This window comes from Canis lupus, chromosome 13, assembly GCF_011100685.1.
Source record: "Canis lupus familiaris isolate Mischka breed German Shepherd chromosome 13, alternate assembly UU_Cfam_GSD_1.0, whole genome shotgun sequence".
In the NCBI taxonomy this organism is placed as follows: Eukaryota; Metazoa; Chordata; class Mammalia; order Carnivora; family Canidae; genus Canis; species Canis lupus.
The window spans coordinates 22851754-22872447 of record NC_049234.1 but is presented as its reverse complement, the minus strand read 5'-3'; the positions used below and the strand labels follow the sequence as shown (position 1 = coordinate 22872447).

Here is a 20694-nt window from a genome sequence, read left to right as displayed (position 1 = left end):
TGATGACCACAGCTTTGTAATACAACCTGAAATCTGGCATTGTGATGCCCCCAGATATGGTTTTCTTTTTTAAAATTCCCCTGGCTATTCGGGGTCTTTTCTGATTCCACACAAATCTTAAAATAATTTGTTCTAACTCTCTGAAGAAAGTCCATGGTATTTTGATAGGGATTGCATTAAACGTGTATATTGCCCTGGGTAACATTGACATTTTCACAATATTAATTCTGCCAATCCATGAGCATGGAATATTTTTCCATCTCTTTGTGTCTTCCTCAATTTCTTTCAGAAGTGTTCTATAGTTTTGAGGGTATAGATCCTTTACATCTTTGGTTAGGTTTATTCCTAGGTATCTTATGCTTTTGGGTGCAATTGTAAATGGGATTGACTCCTTAATTTCTCTTTCTTCAGTCTCATTGTTAGTGTATAGAAATGCCACTGACTTCTGGGCATTGATTTTGTATCCTGCCACGCTACCGAATTGCTGTATGAGTTCTAGCAATCTTGGGGTGGAGACTTTTGGGTTTTCTATGTAGAGTATCATGTCATCGGCGAAGAGGGAGAGTTTGACTTCTTCTTTGCCAATTTGAATGCCTTTAATGTCTTTTTGTTGTCTGATTGCTGAGGCTAGGACTTCCAGTACTATGTTGAATAGCAGTGGTGAGAGTGGACATCCCTGTCTTGTTCCTGATCTTAGGGGAAAGGCTCCCAGTGCTTCCCCATTGAGAATGATATTTGCTGTGGGCTTTTCATAGATGGCTTTTAAGATGTCGAGGAATGTTCCCTCTATCCCTACACTCTGAAGAGTTTTGATCAGGAATGGATGCTGTATTTTGTCAAATGCTTTCTCTGCATCTAATGAGAGGATCATATGGTTCTTGGTTTTTCTCTTGCTGATATGATGAATCACATTGATTGTTTTACGGGTGTTGAACCAGCCTTGTGTCCCAGGGATAAATCCTACTTGGTCATGGTGAATAATTTTCTTAATGTACTGTTGGATCCTATTGGCCAGTATCTTGTTGAGAATTTTTGCATCCATGTTCATCAGGGATATTGGTCTGTAATTCTCCTTTTTGGGGGGGTCTTTGTCTGGCTTTGGAATTAAGGTGATGCTGGCTTCATAGAACGAATTTGGAAGTACTCCATCTCTTTCTATCTTTCCAAACAGCTTTAGGAGAATAGGTATGATTTCTTCTTTAAACGTTTGATAAAATTCTCCTGGGAAGCCATCTGGCCCTGGACTCTTGTGTCTTGGGAGGTTTTTGATGACTGCTTCAATTTCCTCCCTGGTTATTGGCCTGTTCAGGTTTTCTATTTCTTCCTGTTCCAGTTTTGGTAGTTTGTGGCTTTCCAGGAATGCGTCCATTTCTTCTAGATTGCCTAATTTATTGGCGTATAGCTGTTCATAATATGTTTTTAAAATCGTTTGTATTTCCTTGGTGTTGGTAGTGATCTCTCCTTTCTCATTCATGATTTTATTAATTTGAGTCTTCTCTCTCTTCTTTTTAATAAGGCTGGCTAATGGTTTATCTATCTTATTAATTCTTTCAAAGAACCAACTCCTGGTTCTGTTGATCTGTTCCACAGTTCTTCTGGTCTCGATTTCGTTGAGTTCTGCTCGAATCTTTATTAACTCCCTTCTTCTCTTGGGTGTAGGATCTATTTGCTGTTTTTTCTCTAGCTCCTTTATGTGTAAGGTTAGCTTTTGTATTTGAGTTCTTTCCAGTTTTTGAATGGATGCTTGTATTGCGATGTATTTCCCCCTTAGGACTGCTTTTGCTGCATCCCAAAGATTTTGAACGGTTGTATCTTCATTCTCATTAGTTTCCATGAATCTTTTTAATTCTTCCTTAATTTCTTGGTTGACCCTTTTATCTTTTAGCAGGATGGTCCTTAACCTCCATGTGTTTGAGGTCCTTCCAAACTTCTTGTTGTGATTTAGTTCTAATTTCAAGGCATTATGGTCCGAGAATATGCAGGGGACAATCCCAATCTTTTGGTATCGGTTCAGACCCGATTTGTGACCCAATATGTGGTCTATTCTGGAGAAAGTTCCATGTGCGCTTGAGAAGAATGTGTATTCAGTTGAATTTGGATGTAAAGTTCTGTAGATATCTGTGAAATCCATCTGGTCCAGTGTATCATTTAAAGCTCTCGTTTCTTTGGAGATGTTGTGCTTAGAAGACCTATCGAGTATAGAAAGAGCTAGATTGAAGTCACCAAGTATAAGTGTATTATTATCTAAGTATTTCTTCACTTTGGTTAATAATTGATTTATATATTTGGCAGCTCCCACATTCGGAGCATATATATTGAGGATTGTTAAGTCCTCTTGTTGAATAGATCCTTTAAGTATGATATAGTGTCCCTCTTCATCTCTCACTACAGTCTTTGGGGTAAATTTTAGTTTATCTGATATAAGGATGGCTACCCCTGCTTTCTTTTGAGGACCATTCGAATGGTAAATGGTTCTCCAACCTTTTATTTTCAGGCTGTAGGTGTCCTTCTGTCTAAAATGAGTCTCTTGTAGACAGCAAATAGATGGGTCCTGCTTTTTTATCCAGTCTGAAACCCTGCGCCTTTTGATGGGGTCATTAAGCCCGTTCACATTCAGAGTTACTATTGAGAGATATGAGTTTAGTGTCATCATGATATCTATTCAGTCTTTGTATTTGTGGACTGTTCCACTGAACTTCTTCTTAAAGGGGAATTTTAAGAGGCCCCCTTAAAATTTCTTGCAGAGCTGGTTTGGAGGTCACATATTCTTTTAGTTGCTGCCTGTCTTGGAAGCTCTTTATCTCTCCTTCCATTTTGAATGGATCCTTGCTGGATAAAGTATTCTTGGTTGCATGTTCTTCTCATTTAGGACCCTGAATATATCCTGCCAGCCCTTTCTGGCCTGCCAGGTCTCTGTGGAGAGGTCTGCTGTTACCCTAATACTCCTCCCCATAAAAGTCAGGGATTTCTTGTCTCTTGCTGCTTTAAGGATCTTCTCTTTATCTTTGGAATTTGCAAGCTTCACAATTAAATGTCGAGGTGTTGAACGGTTTTTTATTGATTTTAGGGGGGGATCTCTCTATTTCCTGGATCTGAATGCCTGTTTCCCTTCCCAGATTAGGAAAGTTTTCAGCTAGAATTTGTTCAAATACATATTCTGGCCCTCTGTCCCTTTCGGCGCCCTCGGGAACCCCAATTAAACGTAGGTTTTTCTTTCTCAGGCTGTCGTTTATTTCCCTTAATCTATCTTCATGGTCTTTTAATTGTTTGTCTCTTTTTTCCTCAGTTTCCCTCTTTGCTATCAACTTGTCTTCTAGGTCACTCACTCGTTCTTCCACCTCGTTAACCCTCGTCGTTAGGACTTCTAGTTTGGATTGCATCTCATTCAATTGATTTTTAATTTCTGCCTGATTAGCTCTAAATTCTGCAGTCATGAAGTCTCTTGAGTCCTTTATACTTTTTTCTAGAGCCATCAGTAGCTGTATAATAGTGCTTCTGAATTGGCTTTCTGACATTGAATTGTAATCCAGATTTTGTAACTCTGTGGGAGAGAGGACTGTTTCTGATTCTTTCTTTTGAGGTGAGGTTTTCCTTCTAGTCATTTTGCTCAGTGCAGAGTGGCCAAAAGCAAGTTGTATTGGGAAAAAGAGAAAAAGAGAGGAGAGAAAGAAGGAAAGAAAAGAGAAAGAGAAAAAAAAGGGAAGAAAAAGAAAAAAAATGAAAAAAAAAAGGGGGAAGAAAAAGAGAAAGAAAAAGAAAGGAGAAAAAAGGGGGTGGGGGAAGGATACAAATCAAAAAGCAAAATAAAACAAAAACAAAAACAAAAACAAACAAACAAACAAAAGAACCACCGGGGAGTATCTTCTGATTCTGTGTACTTTGAGTCCCTTGGCTTCTCCTGGAAGTTGTCCGTCTAGCTGGTGTTCTGGGGGAGGGGCCTGTTGTGCTGATTTTCAGGTGTTAGCAGTTGGGGGAACTGCTGTGCCCCCTCCTGGTGCAGGGCTCAGTGGGGGTTGTTTACCCCGTGAGGCCCCAGGAGGAACAGCCCCAGTGGCGGGGCCAGCTCTGCAGCCCTGGATTCAGCCCCCGCAGGAACTCCGTCTGCAGGGCCTGGAGGCTCCGGGGCGGGGCCGCTGATCTGCTCAGCTGGGGCAGGAGCGTCCTCGCTGTCCTGGGCCCTCCCGGCCTCTGCCTGTCCCGGGGGAGGCCGGATCCTGGGCTGTGTCCCGGCGCCCTGTGCTCCGGAGCCTGCGCTGGTGGATTCGCGCTCCCGGGCCGCGCAGCCCCCTCCGCGGAGCTGCCGCCCAAGCCCCTCCGAGCTGCTCCTGGAACCGCGCAGCCCCCTCTGCACGGAGCCTCTTCCTCTGCCCGAGCCCCTCCGAGCTGCTCCCGGGGCCGCGCAGCCCCCTCCGCGGAGCCGCCGCCCGAGCCCCCCGAGCTGCTCCGGGTCCCGCCGGGTCCCGCCGTGCGCGCTGCAGCCCTTAGGGAGCTCGGCACACTCTCCTGGGCGCGCAGTTGCTGTTACTGTCCCAGGGAGCCGGAGGGCATCCTCGCCCTCCTGGTTCCTGCTCCCACTCCCCACGAGCCCCTTTCCGCCCGGGAAGGTCGGTGCAGCTCCTGCTCCTCCGGGACGGGGCTCTCCTGTCCTGGGGACACTCGCCCCGGCCTCAGCCTGGCTCCTCGCGGGGCCCCTCCCCCTTGGAGGCCTTTGTTCCTTTATTTCTTTTTCCCCGTCTTCCTACCTTGATAGAAGCGCGAATTCTTCTCACTGTAGCATTCCAGCTGGTCTCTCTTTAAATCTCAGGCCGAATTCATAGATTTTCAGGATAATTTGAAGGTTTTCTAGGTAGTTTGGTGGAGACAGGTGATTTGGAGACCCTACTCTTCCGCCATCTTGCCTGTGTTTTCTTTCTTGATCAGTGTACCTAGAGGTTTATTAATTTTGTTGATCTTTACAAAGAACCAACTTTTGCCTTTGTTTTTTATTGTTTTCTATTTATTAATTTCAGCTCTTTTGTTATTTCCTTCTTTTATTTACTTACTCTTGATTTAACTTGCTCTTGTTCTTTTTTTCATAGCTTCTTAAGATAGAACCATAGACCATTTATCTTAGATCTTTCTTCTTTTTAATGTATTTCAAACTATAAGCTTCCCTTCAAGCATTCATTTAGATGCATCCCATAAATGTTGATATATTTTCTCTCATTTTCAGTTTGAAGTATTTTCTAATTTCCCTTTTGATTTATTCTTTGGCTCATGTATTTAAAAGATGTTATTTAATTTTCAGATTTTTTTTCTAGCTATTTTATTGTTAATGATTTCATTTTGGTCAGAGAACATATTCTTTATGATTTTTTAAAAAGATTTTAGATTTTATTTATTTGTTTATGAGAGACACAGGCAGAAGAAGCAGACTCCCTGTGGGGGGCCCCATGCAGGACTTGATCCCAGGACACCAGGACCATGCCCTGAGCTAGAGGCAGACACTCAACCACTGAGCCACCCAGGCATCCCTATTTTTTATGATTTTAATAATAAATGTATTAACATGTTTTGTGGATCAGCTTATGATCTATCTCGATGAATGTACCATATCCACTTGAAAAGAATATGTATTCTATAGTTGTTGGGTGTAGTTTAAATATTAATTGGATTAGGATTATTAGTAGTGTTCAAATAATCTATATTTTACTGATATTTTTGCCTAGTTTTCTGTCAGTTGCTGAGAAAGAGGCTTTTATAGCTCTAAGTATGATTGTAGAATTTTTTATTTTGCCCTTTAATTCTGCCAGATTTTGCATCAAGCATTTTGAAGATGTGTTATTAGGCATAATCAAATTGTTATTATGTCTTTTGATTAATTAACTCGTTTATCATTTGGAAATGTCCCTAATTATGATCATATACTTTATATGATATTAATATAGCCATTCCACCCTTTATAAGATAGTGTTTGCATAATATATCTTTTACTATTCATTTACTTTCAACCTAATAAAGTGTAATTCTTATGGATATCTAATAGTTGGGTCTTCCTTTTTTTTCTATTTTGACAATCTCTGCCTTTTATTTAATATTTAATGTAATTACTGATGTGGTAGGATATAGGTTTGCTATTTTACTATTTGCTCGTTGTCCCTCTCTTCTTATTTGCTGCATTGTTTTGACTTAATTTAATATTTTAAAAAAATTCCCTTCAAGTTATTTATTAGCTTTTTAACTATCTCATTGCATTTTGTCTGTACGTGTGATTGCTTAATGGATTACAAATATGCATTCTTCTTCATAGACTACTTAGAGCTAATACTGTATCACATTATAGACATTGGAGAAATATTACAACCAAATTACCAAATTGGTCCATTTGTAACTTCTTCCATTCTTTATGTTTCAATGTTATGTGTATTACATCTATATATGTTGTATACTCCATAAGTCAGAGCTATACTTTTTTCTTTTAGACAGTCAGGTCTACCTAAATTAAATTACTTAGGGAAAATTTAGTTTTTTATATTTACCCATTACTTACCATTTCACATACTCTTCGTTCTTTCCTGAAGACCCAACTGGTATTTCCCTTCAGTCTAAAGAATTTGCTTTCACATTTATATTGCAGGTTGGCTGACAACATATTCTCATAGTTTCAGTTTATCTAGGTTAGTTTGCCTTCATTCTTGAAGGATATAATCTCTCTGGATATAGAATACTGGGCTGACAGCTTTTTTGTTGTTGAAGTATATTTAAATCATTATTTTCCTTTATTTAATGTGTCTTGTGTGTGTGTATGTGTGTGACTGCTCTCAGGATTCCTTTTTCTTTATCATTGATTTTCTTCATGTTTATTCTATTAAGGATTCACTGAACTTTCTTGAATCTTTTGAAATTTTGTCTTCCACCACGTTTGGGAAATTATTAGTACCTGTTATTTATTCAAATATTTTTTTGGTCCTTTTTTCTTCTCAATTTCTGGAATGCCAGTTATACATGTATTGACTTTCTGATTTAGCCAGAGGTCTCTGAGACTGATTCATTATTTCTTTTTTTTTAATAAATTTATTTTTTATTGGTGTTCAATTTGTCAACATACAGAATAACACCCAGTGCTCAATCCCGTCAAGTGCCCACCTCAGTGCCTGCCACCCAGTTACCCCCACCCCCCACCCACCTCCCCTTCCACCACCCCTAGTTCGTTTCCCAGAGTTAGGAGTCTTTCGTGTTCTGTCTCCCTTTCTGATATTTCCCACTTATTTTTTCTCCTTTCCCCTTTATTCCCTTTCATTATTTTTTATATTCCCCAGAATGAATGAGACCATATAATGTTTGTCCTTCTCCAATTGATTTATTTCACTCAGCATAATACCCTCCTCCAGTTCCATCCAGGTCGAAGCAAATGGTGGGTATTTGTCGTTTCTAATGGCTGAGTAATTAATATTCCATTGTATACATAAACCACATCTTCTTTATCCATTCATCTTTCGATGGACACCGAGGCTCCTTCCACAGTTTGGCTATTGTGGACATTGCCGCTATAAACATCGGGGTGCAGGTGTCCCGGCATTTCGTTGCATCTGTATCTTTGGGGTAAATCCCCAAAAGTGCAATTGCTGGGTCGTAGGGCAGATCTATTTTTAACTGTTTGAGGAACCTCCACACAGTTTTCCAGAGTGTCTGCACCAGTTCACATTCCCACCAACAGTGTAAGAGGGTTCCCCTTTCTTAACATCCTCTCCAAAATTTGTTGTTTCCTGCCTTGTTAATTTTCCCCATTCTCACTGGTGTGAGGTGGTGGTGTCTCATTGTGGTTTTGATTTGTATTTCCCTGATGGCAAGTGATGCAGAGCATTTTCTCATGTGCTTGTTGGCCATGTCTATGTCTTCGTCTGTGAGATTTCTGTTCATGTCTTTTGCCCATTTCATGATTGGATTGCTTGTTTCTTTGGTGTTGAGTTTAATAAGTTCTTTATAGATCTTGGAAACTAGCCCTTTATCTGAAACGTCATTTGCAAATATCTTCTCCCATTCTGTAGGTTTTCTTTTAGTTTTGTTGACTGTATCCTTTGCTGTGCGGAAGCTTCTTATCTTGATGAAGTCCCAATAGTTCATTTTTGCTTTTGTTTCTTTTGCTTTCGTGGATGTATCTTGCAAGAAGTTACTGTGGTGATTCATTATCTCTTGATCCTTTTATTTTCTCTTCTTCAGATTGGGTTTTTATTCATCTATCATCAGGTTTACTCTTTGTTTTATAACTTCCATTCTGCTTTTAGCCCATCCAATTAATTTAAAAATTTCAGATAATTATTTTCTAGTTCTAGGACTTGAGTTTGGTTCTTTTTTTATGGTTTTTATTTGACTATGTTTTCATTTATGTTTTTGAATATAATTTTAATTGCTACTTTAAAGTCCTTGTGTGCTCCTTGTAACATTTGAGTCACTTCAGAATTAATCTCTGTCTGTTGTTTTTTCTCCTGAAAATGGGTCGGTCATGTTTTCTTGTTTCTTTGTGAAATAATTTTGGATTATATCTTAGTCACTGCTGCAGTTATATTGTAGAGACTCGGGATTGTGTTTTATTCTTCTAAAAAATATCAGTTTTTTGTTTTTACTTGCTTGAGCAGGCAGTTGATGGTTAGGCTCATACTGCAAACTCTTTCTTGGTGTGTAACTCAAATCTTCAATTATTTTATTCTTAGTTGGCATTTTGTTTTGTTTTTTACTCAAATGTGTGGTTCACAGGTCAGCCATATATTTGAACTGTATTCTGTATATACAGAATTTAGGGCTCGTCCTTTCTAACTCTATCCTTTCCAGGACTCCCCTTTCACTTTCCAGTGGCTTTGGTTATTTTGTACCCTGTGCACTGCTTCTTCAGCCCAGAAAGACTGAAGATTTTTTTGTCTGAGTTTTAGTTGCCCTATATATTGTGAGTTGAGGTCTGCCCTCAGGCCAAAAGCTGCAGTAAGCAGGTATCTCACTTAGTTCCATTCCTTTTTCTAAGTGTTGATTCCTTTCCAGAATCAACCTGTTTTTAGTCATTTTCTAGTGCATTTAGGTAGTTACTTATTTGTATATATTTGTATATTGTTTATAGTTCCCCTGTGCAGGAGAACTGGTGTTGTAGGAGGTTTCTAAGCCAATAGTAGAAGTAGAACCAGAATTTTTAAAGTTAAAATCATTGGAAAATGTGTGAAGTACAATCTTAATGGTTTTATTATTTTTTTAAGGTAGAAAAAGAAGTGTGATGTACACACACACACACACACACACAGAGAAATTGAAAAGAACTAGTTTTTCTAACTCCAAAGTCGTCTTAATGAAACATTTCCAGTGTAAGTATAGATAGTTTACCATATTCAAAAGAAAACTTTGCATAGATTTTTAAAACCTGCATAGATTGTGGGGGTTTATTTCCAAGACCTGAGTTCTGTTGTATATAGTACATCCAGTGTTTTTCACTTCTGATATAGTTTTGATTCAGTTAACAAAGTAAAGAAAGTAATTTACAGTGTCAAAGTCCTCAAAATTATCAATTTATGATTTAAAAAAATTTTATGGATAATTTCCAGTATAATTTCCACTTTCTAGGAAATGTTCATGTTTCCTCTTGCTACTCAATAGGCTCTTTGTGAAGCAGGAGGCAGAATCTCTGCTTTGATTTTACTTTAGTCTCTGTGCCAATGATTTTCCTCCCTGCTCTGTTTCCTTTATATTTCTTTCTCAGTCTTTAAAAAATTCATTTTTTCATTAGTTTTAATTTTTTAATCCTTATGGGTAATATGAAAGGAAGATTAGGAATGTTAATTATATATTTGGTTGTTTTTGCTGCACCTTATACATTTGCCTAACTCTTATCCTTTCTTCATAAGAGTTGTAAAATATTTAAAGTATTTTGCTCATTATGAATATGTAGGGAATTTGAAGACGTAAAAGCAAGGACTCTCTATATTCTCATTCTATTGGGAAGGTCCTGCTTGTTGAATTTTTAGGTATTTCAAGATGTTCCAGTCAACTGACAAGGACTTCTCCTCACAGTGTCAGAACTGTAGTGATGATGAGAGTAATGCAACTAGCAAATAGTTCTGGTATGTAACCACTTTTGCATGTTTACTTCACCAGAAAACTCTGTGGACTACAGTGGTATCCTATATTCCTTGTTAAAATTTGGAAAACCATTTGCATGCTTTCAAAATAGATCTTGAGGTAATGGTGTTAGTCAATAAATAGAGAATATATTTTAATAAGATGTGAAATTCTGCCAAGATTAATATATCTTCATTTCACAACTCTTCTAAAAAAGGGGAAAACATAACAAACTTGAATTCTTAGAACTTTCTGAATAATATGAAAATTGAACTTAGGGTATTAGTGTACTTGTTATTGTAAAATCATTTTGGTACTATATGTGTTTTCAGTAAAATGCCATTCACAAATATGGATGCTACTTCTTTTTTATATAGCTTATCAGTGGAGATTTGTTTTTTACTTTCCTAAAACTAAATCCTTCAGTTTTTATGTTGTCATAGATTATAAAATAAGTATTTTAGAAAGTATATATCCAGTTTGTACGTGTTTCCTTGGACAGTCTGGTTGTACTAAGTCTTTAGAATAATGTGACCTGAGGTGTGGGTTCTTTTCCATAGACTGTCAGTTAATTCTTTTGGACTGGATGAGGATAAAGAAAGTACGTTCTCTGCCATTTAACCATCGCTTACTGTTGTGCTTATACAAATGGTGAGATGGTTATTGTTATGAGATTAGATACATTGCTTCTTTATAATAATTGTTAATTTTTAGATTTAATGATGGCACTTAAAGACACTTTGGTTTATACTTGGGAAGACTATGTGTGTTTATTATGCTATATATTATAATTTATTGTTATTTGTGATTTTAAATAGCATCCTACTTTTTTTGGTCATGTTATTGTATAGAATATGTTATATTATCCAATAGTATATAGGTTTCAAGACTCAAAATATTCAGTATATTATCAGGGGAGATTAAGGAACATAACACCATCCAGTGAAGTCACTGTTGTAATACATTGCTTTGAAAATGTTATTTTCTATTTTTTTAAAGGATATTTAGGTCTATCTGAATATTCTTTTTTCTGCTTTTTTCTGTTTGTATATATATTACTTAAGTCATCTATCATTGCATCTTAAATAAGGGTAGCTATATTTCAAAGGTTATTTTTTTACTGTAATTAATGTAAACAGGCTCATTACATAGATGCAAGGGCTTAAAAAACACAAAAATGAAAAACTAATGATTACTCAGGGGTATAGGTTATAGGTTCCATGTAACTAAAGTTCAGTTTTATTTTCTAGCCTTGTAATTTAACCCATACCAAGTATTATTATTTTGACCTATTAACCTACAAAAATTTGTGAATAAACTTTGATATTCTCCCACTTTGTAAATCTGCTGGTATTTTCTTTATTGTAGCGAAAAAGAAAGCATGCTATAGTAACTAATTCTTGACCTAAACCCTTTTTTTCCCCTTTAGAAAAATTGGAAGCTCCACCACCCACCCCAGGACAGCTGAGATATGGTAATGGTTCTATAATTGTTAAATATTTGTGCATCTATCTTTTAGATTTGAAATAACTATATAATTTACTGTTAGTATAGAAGAGTCAGTAAATTTAATTTTTTCAGGTATATGGGTTATCTCATGCTGAAACAAAGTTTATAAACTTGATTTAAGATACAATATTTTTTCAGTAAATTACCTGCTTTATTATTTTTTTTGAAGTTTGATTTGCCAACATATAGTATAACACCCAGTGCTCATTCCATCAAGTGCCCTCCTCAGTGCCCGTCACCCAGTTACCCCATTCTACCCTAATGGAATTTCTAATATTGTTAGCAGTATCAATCATTCTTAAACTGTTGTTATCATCCAGAAATAAAATTATATTAATGGTAGGATTTTCTAAATTCCCAGAAAAAATGGTTATGTTTAGTTTGGATTTAATTGGGTAATTTCAGAACTAGAAAGTCTGGGCTCAGGGCTACATAAGAACTGTTCTCTGATAGAGAAAATACTTACAGCTTGCTGTTTATGATGATGAAGAAAGTTAAGTTCATTTAAGACCACCAGGAAGAAGAAGCTTATAATGGTACTGATGTACTTTCTTTACTTGATTATGATGGGAATAAATAGTCAAGGCTAATACTGGCATAATGTAAAGCAGTTTGGGATCTTATAAAGACAGTAAAAGAAGAGAATATTTTAACGGTACAGTGAATTTGAGTAGGTTGTAAGTGAATGCTAAATATTAGATGTGATTTGCTTTTACAGAGTAGTATTTCCCAAAGGAAATTGGAGAAATCACAAATTTAATAGGAGGTCATTACATACTGGAGAGCAAGCTATATAATTTTTAAAAGCTTATTAATTAGCCATTCTTTTTTCTCTCAGAGGTAGAATATAATTTATATTAGGAAGGAGTTACTTTCCTAAATACGAAAACATTTAAGAATTCTTTTACAACTTTTCTTCCCCTGGCAGTTTTTCCTGATCCACCTAGCCTAGGTTCATGCAAATTCATGTCCATAGCACTGTATAATACTATTATCAGTTTTTTTGTTATATTGAAATTAACTATTGATATAATATGTTATCATACCCAAACTTCTTGAGCGTTGGTAACCCAACTCTTACATATCTTTGTATCTCATGCCCACTGGAGTGTCTAGTACATGTTTATGTAACAATTCGAAAATTATACTTTTTCCTTTGTAATGACAATACATTTTTATTTATAGACACACTTATTTTGGTCTAAGCATAAAAACATGATATATTTTATACTTCAAAGTTGCTTATAATAAAATTTTGAATGTCTAGTAGTTAAGCAGCTAGACTTAGCTAAAATCAAAGAACTAAGGCTGGATTCTCTAATTGAAAAATCCCATTTCATTAATGTACTATTTGGTTTTTACCATCTTTAATAGCTTTTAAAATAATACTGTTAAAAATAATATTCTTTATAATTAAAAAGATGCTACTTTTTATCTTGAACATTCTCTCTTGATAGCAAGAAGACATGAAATGATCTAGGATATATATACCTTTTTCCTGTGATCTTAGTCTTCAATAGTGGTTTTGGGTAGAAGCGTTTTTCATTTTGTTTTGTTTACTACTTATTAGCCTTCCCTGGATTAGTGCAGAACTCATGATAGTAATGTCACACTTCCATAACTTCTGGATTATATTTTAATTATACTTTCTGTGGACTTAATGCATTAAAAGGAAAGACACTCTAATGTCACTGAATACATACAGCTAATTCGTTTAAGGGACTAGTTTTTGGATATGTTATAAAACTCACAACTTTGATGTTTATTTTAAAAAGTCATCAGTTGAATTGATGTTGGCTCTATCTTGGCAATTTTATAGATGAATTAGAATAAAGTCTTTTAACTATCCCAGCTTTTAATCTGTTTCACAGTCTGCCTTCAGTTCTCTTAATATGGAATTCTCTTCCTTTCCAGGTTAGTGGTCCTCAACTTAATTAACTAATGTTCATTGAGTATCTGCTATGCACTAGGCATTCTGCAATGTGCTGAAGATGCAAATATGAAAAAGATGAGAATGAATGTATAAAAAGCATATAGGTATTAGTTCTTCCTAGTTACACTTCTGTTATGTCAGGTCATTCAGATTCTGTATTAGATAGATAAGGTAAGATGTGCCTTTGTTAGTAAGAAGCCAAATTCCATTTTTATTTAAATTAAATAGTTTGTGAAAGCTTTCAGGAATACTGATGTTATGAGGGGAGGAAAAGCCGCATATATATGGCTAATATAGATGAGTAATTATATTTTTCTCACATTTGTCCAGAAATTGATTAGTGAGTAAAAGTGACCAGTAGCTTCCCTGAAATTTGATTCAGAGTGTTTTAAAATTATTTCTAATATGGAGATTAATTTTATGATATTAGTCTTTAGGTATAAGAAACAGTTTGATATCAATAGCAATAAACAGGAAAAACATGGTACTTGTAATATGTATTTACTTATTTGTTCTCCTGTTAACTGTATGTACTTTGTATGTGTAGCTAGTAAGAAAACAAGTCAGAAGTCTAACACAGTTATTTTTACATGTTACATGTTTTTTAATTTTGTTTTGTGTCCCCAGTGTAGCTTCTAGGAAGTAGTTTAACTTACAGCAGGAGCAGAATCGTTTGGCTATGGGAAATGGAAAGCAAATTTCAAAAGTTGTCAGATCTGTTTAGGAGACTAATCATATGGTCTATTTTCTTATTTGAAGTTACAGAAATCTTAAAATATATTTTCTGTTTTTGATGTTTTTCAGTATTCATCCACAATGCGATACCTTTCATAGGGTTTGGCTTTTTGGATAATGCAATTATGATTGTTGCAGTAAGTTCTTTCTTTCACCCCTTCTATTTTGGGTTAATAAAGAAAGTAATGTGGTCTAAATTTTCCTAATAATTTATATATCCTAGCTATAAAATTTTAATTAACATCATAATGAACAAGGCTATTTTTTAATTATATTTCATGTTAATCAGACTATCATTCAGTTTTAAGGCATTGTATATATTAATCATTAAGACTTTTGGTAAAGCATTGACAGTAATAAACACATATTTATTAGGTCTATATTATTCTCTAGTTTCAACATTCTTATTAAAGGAAAAAGTATATAAGTTTTCTGATCTTTAATTTTATTGACAGTTCTCATCACATATATGTTATTTGGTTAGTTCCTTGTTTAGTTTTTCCATGCAGAAATGTTTTAAAGGGTGTTTTGATATAGTCTATCCATTTAATAGAAAGATATTTTAAGTTTTAGTTGAGAACACTGAGTGTATCTCCTTTCTGTCGTTGTTCCATTGTAGTGTTAAAAAAAAAAATCCCCTTTGCTGTAGTCATTTTAATGTAAGTGTGTTCCTTAAAAGTGTTTAGTCTCAGAGAAGGCTTATTTACCTTTCCTACCATTGAGTGGCACCTTTTGTTAATGAATACCAATATTGGTTCAATTTCTAAAGCCAGAGATGAGTCCATGTATTAAAATGCAAGTCTTCTAAAACTGCCCAGTGCTTTATCCACTTCTTTTCACTGACTCTAACTTGAAAAAATGAGGTAAATGGTAGCTGTTGTGTAAGAGACTGTTAAAAAAAATGATTTTAGGATTATTGAATGTGAGAAAAATACATATGAGAGCTGCAAGGTTTGGGTGGTTTTTTTTTTTTTTTTTTTTTTTGGTGTTTTGGAGGTCACATGTACTACAGATGGACATAAATAGAATATTTGGTTTCAAAACAGGGATTAAAGGTATGATTTACATTGTGTAGATTATAAAATTTGCTTAAAGAATATCTCAAATTCTTAAAAGAATATCTAAAATGAATTTTTTTTTTTGCTGTTATATAGTCTCATCTTATGTCCAGATTAATGGTGCTCAGATATCCAGAAAGTCTGGCTATTCACCTATGTTCACACAATAAGAATGTATCCTGCTGCCTAAATAGTCACAGAAGGTGCCCTAGCATGCACACAACTTGAAAGTGAGAGCACCCACTGCATAGTTCTTTAGCAAAGCATCCTGGCAAGAGCCTCTAAGATATAATTTCAGAACGCTAGTTTTTTTGACTGATTATGACATTTTCCTAATATATATATATATAAGTATTAAATTGGCAAATTTATATATCTGTGAATTTGAGAAAATATATTTGAATATTCAGCAACTTAGAACCACACTGCTTTCAGTGAAATTACTAAAATTTGGTTAGATTATTTAATAAATAATAAGTCATATCTAATTATAATGAAAACATCACTATTATGGATTTATAAGCTATAGTTCTTGATGTGTTCTTAGTTTCTCTGTGACAAATCTATCTTTCGGTTTTACACAACTCAATATTTCAGTTTCTCTTAATTGAGAGCTAGTATCTACACTACTACCTTCATATTTATTTTTTTCCACCTCAGTAGGGCAGACCTTGGATAGTCAAATACTGAAAGACTATCCTTTCTACAAGGAAGTATTGAGATGATATATTTGTATAAAGAAAGGTGCATAGATAGGACACCTGGGTGGCTTGGCGTTTGAGCATCTGTCTTTGGCTCAGGGCGTGATCTCGGGATCCAGGATCGAGTCCCACATTGGGCTCCCTGTGATGAGCCTACTTCTCTCTCTACCTCTCTCTCTCTCTATCTCTCATAAATAAAATAGGGTCTTTAAAAAAAAAGTGAACAGAGATTTTGAAGAGAGTTCAGAATAGGGAAACTGGGTAGCTTCATAGACCCTGAATAAAATGTTCACATTGTGTTATTTCTTTGAAATAAATATCTAAAGTAACAGATAATCTGCATCTAAATACAGCTACCAACACAGTGAAACACCCACACTCTAGAGTCAAATTATTATGTTGTTTACTGTTTTCTGTTACTTGGGCCTGTGTCTCATTGTTAGTATAACTGAGAGTGAGCTATTTTTCCAGGTCTGAGATACTTGACTCCAAGTTAGTAATTAATATGTGTTCTTGAAGTTTACACTGAAATTCAGTTTCAGGGACATATACTAGTTTTTACTCATATAATATTGAAAGAAATGTTTAAATCACTGGCTTCAGTACCTGATGAAGAGCAGTTTGTGTGGGAAATTTGTTATTCAGTGATAATTGCAAACTAGTTCAGGAACAGTGAAATTTCCCAAAGAGTTTTATAATAAATAGGCTGCTGAAACTAAAATACCTAAATAATATAATTCTAGAATCTGTGAATAGGGAAATAGTCATCATTATCTTAAGAATGTTTTTCACCTTTTAATTTTTTAAAAACACTGATTGCCTTCTAACATTGTGGGACAGATTGACTGTTTTAAGATAGTAGGTTAAGGAAATATTTGATTCTTCTTTTCTATCATGTCATTGACATTTGATGTTTTCCTCTTTCCTGTTGTATTCTTTTGGTTGCCATCCTAGTTGTAGTCATCAAAACAAATTCCTATGTAACTTCCTGTAATAGATTGACCTTTATTGTTGGCTGCTGTTCATACTCAGCCTTTGGTTTCATAGCTTTATATTCTCTTTTTGCATTACTGGTATTGCTTTTTATAACATATTTTGGTGGGTTTTTTTTTTTTTTTTGGATTACGTTTTTACAATTTAATTAGAATAGAATTCATTAGAATTCTAGAGTAGTTTAATTGTATTCAGGTGATGAACCAGATGTAATTTTAAGATAACTAGTATTAGATGTATAACAGAATTTGATGTAACTATGGGGAAAAGTAAAGACTAGTAGTCTATTGTCCTCAATCTGTCTTTGACTTTGTTTGAAGCTTTTTTTGTTGTTAGAAGGTCCTTCAGGTTTCTTAAATACAACTAAGTGATTAAGCACTTAAACACTTTTTAAATACATGTATTGCAAACAGATTTTTCTTAGGGCATGCCTAATGATTCATTGCTGCTAAAGAAGCTATATTTATTTTTTATGTACTGTACCTGTCAGGTGCCTTTTTTCTATATTAGCTCCAGTTTTTTGTGAGTTTTTTTTTTCCCATCCGTATATAAAGATACACATCTTTACTCTTTACGTGTGTTCTGTTCATTTTCTTTCAGAAATCTGTTTTTTGGGGGTTCCTTTAAAACCTTCCTTGTGATTTTAAATACTTAGGAGACTTATGCATCAGGCTGTTCTCTCCATATCCAACAAGAATTGTGTTTTAAAGGGATGGAGCCAAAAGGCCTAGGCAAGAGAAAAATGAGGAAAATTCAACTCAGCCTCTTTTCAGTTTTATAAAAAATTAAGTAATGCAATATTTCTACATACCACATAGTGTTCTTTTTTTTCTCTCTCTGTAAGTATCATTGAGATTTAAAAATTTACTTTAAAATTTTCAAGCATCACTCTTCAGGAGGAAAATTAAATCTACTTAAGGCAACATTGCCCAAGCGTTAGAACTCAGCACAGTAGATCATAGGATTTCTTCTTTATTCTATGTAATAACCCATTAGAATAGTTTAACCTTCTTCATTTCAGTTCCTTCTCTTTAAAATGGAAGTACAAATATGAATCTCTCTTGTCTATAAAGGAACGGGATGGATGTGGAAAGTATAAAACTCTCTCAGTAAATTCAGTGGAAATGAAGTAGAGTCTTGTTTTTTTACTGAGGTTCTATCTGTTGCTTATAAATGAATCATATGGTCTTACTACCTAATGGTTAAAGGACTCATTGATATAAAGATAATTTTTGACGTTTGATCTCTTGGGTCCTTAGAAATTAGTTGAGTCTGTTTTTTTTTTTTTTAAACTCTTTTGGTAGAGTAAATAACAATAATATATATGTATCATTCAGAATTTAAAACTAGGTGAGTTGATTTTTGTGTTCCAAGAGGTTTAAAGAATCTTTCTTTGTGGCTGGAAAATATAAATTTTAGATTTTTAATGATGGGTTATATTGCTATTTGTATTGTAATTATGTTTTTGCTATTTTTATGAAAGTAATTTTAATGAATCAAGTGATATTGATGTTTCCTCATAAATGCATACATTTAATAGATAAGTACATTACTGCATTATATGAATATTTCTGCATATTTTATATATATAATTTTGCTGCAATAACCTATGTATGGGTTTAACCAGTCTCTCTGTTTTTTAATACTTTACTATTTTTTATAGTCACTTCAGCATTAGTTTTTAAGATTAATTTCTTTATAATCATTTTTCAGGGAACCCATATTGAGATGTCTATTGGAATTATTTTGGGAATTTCAACTATGGCAGGTATTTAATAATAGTCATTTTATTATCCATTTTCTGTATATTTATAAAATATTTTAGCAGCTTAGATTTACTAGAGGATAATTTATTTGAATAAGTTTACTCATTGAAATGTCTATTAGTTTGTCTCCTTAATCCTGTTCTTCTAATTCTTAATTTTGTATATGTAGCACTTTTTTCTTGAGAAATTTTAGGTACTTTATGTTAGTTAATGAGTAACAATGCTGTACTATGTTAAAATCAGTTTTTCTCTTAATTCAATGTTACCCCAAAACTTTTTTACTCTTGTTTGTACTAATTTATTTTCAAGTTGGGTAGAAAAACCAAAGAAGAAAATATAAGATTGAAATCTAACTTGGTTCTGTTACTGTCTTTCTCCTAGTTACCATCTGTTTTTCATGATGGTGAAATTTAGGAATGGTTCAAGTGTTGTGTTTGTTGTTTGGAAAGCATTGTGAGTAGATGAGTTCATGAAAGAGATATTTCTTCTCTATGATTTTCTTGAATTTCAGAGCTATTCATAAAGCTTTACTTTAACTTCCAAATATCCAAATTTCCCTAAATATAAAAGATAAAATTCAAAATATTGTATAGATATTGAAACCAAAATGGAAACTGGCTACCACAACAGAAGAAAACCTATTATTTGATAGAAATAGAACAGTATAATCCCAAAGGACTTGTGTTCTATTTTAAAATCTTGAGATTCAGAGCTATCCAGTGAGTTACTTTGGATATAGTTGTAGTTTCAGAAACTGTGATTACTCTTCCAGATCAGTGCTTTGTTGATGTTATAGCGATATATTAGGATGACTTTTCTGACTTTCATGTAACAAGTCACTTACTCATTTCTCAATTTTTTAGCTGCTGCTTTGGGAAATCTTGTGTCAGATTTAGCTGGACTTGGGTAGGTACATTCATCTGTTCACTTGTGCATGTGTGTACTGACTTACTCTTTCTCTTCTCTATTCTTTAATTGAGAAAGATAAAAAATATGGGACATTTATTGTGTATGTTTTCAAACTAAAGTTTTAAATTTAATATTTGTAAATCAGTAGTACTAGATCTTTGGTGTGCATCAAATATAAATGCCTGTGTTATACCTCTGGGTATAAGGACCTGGAGTTTGTGTTTAAAATCTTCTCAGGAGATTGATAGATGCACAAAGTTTTTGTAAGATGACTGTAATTTAAGCAGAGTTTAATTTTTCATTTATTGAAGTATTTATATGTATTTTATAGACATTTCTAAGGTAAGACAGGATTAAAACCAAGAACTTCATCATTGTTTCACCCTACCCTTCTCTCACTAAGCTCAAAGATAAGAGATATGGCTCAAATGTGAGGCTCCCGACTGGGCATGTTTTCTGGAAAAAAGGAACTTTCAAAAGTAGTAATGGCCAGATCATACATGGGTTTGGCCAGTTTTTGCTGTCTTTATTCCATGTGACAGGAATGATGAAACAAAGCAAGGACGCCTACTAGAAAAGGCCAGCTTTCTCTCCTACTCACTTTACATTCTCTCTTCCACGCAGCACATGGTCTGGGCTGCCTCCTGAGCTTAAGGAAGCTTGGAAAGTATAAATTAGACTAAGTTGGCATTAATTATTGTGATAAACATACTCTCTTTTGCTCAGTCTTTGGCTCTATTTCTTCCTTCCTTGGTTCATGAGAGTGGTAATTTTTGAGATTTGGATTTGAGTCTAGTAGTTTACTTAGCCCTATAATCTAGGAAGAAGCAGCTTTATAAGTGATCTAACCCTGTGTATGAGACTTCTGTACTGGAGTTTGAGGCTAAAGCTACTCTTAAAACACAAAGTTTCTTTGCATCTGGGCCAGGGTAGAAATTTTATATTTCTCAGATTCCTGACATGAATCTATAATGATATCACCCCTTACACATTCTGTTTCCCCATTTCCAACA

The 20694-nt window shown here is 34.7% G+C and overlaps 1 protein-coding gene across 4 annotated transcripts in view; it reads left to right on the top strand.

Annotated features, from left to right (window-relative positions):
• The window catches only part of TMEM65 (transmembrane protein 65), an 87323-nt gene that overhangs the window by 36892 nt on the left and 29737 nt on the right, over positions 1-20694 (top strand). For all 4 annotated transcript variants that reach the window (XM_038555456.1, XM_038555457.1, XM_038555455.1 and 1 more), the window contains exons 2-5: positions 11507-11551; positions 14324-14391; positions 18720-18774; positions 19636-19678. In XM_038555456.1, coding sequence (XP_038411384.1) covers positions 11507-11551; positions 14324-14391; positions 18720-18774; positions 19636-19678 — 211 coding nt within the window. The remainder of the gene's footprint in view (positions 1-11506; positions 11552-14323; positions 14392-18719; positions 18775-19635; positions 19679-20694) is intronic.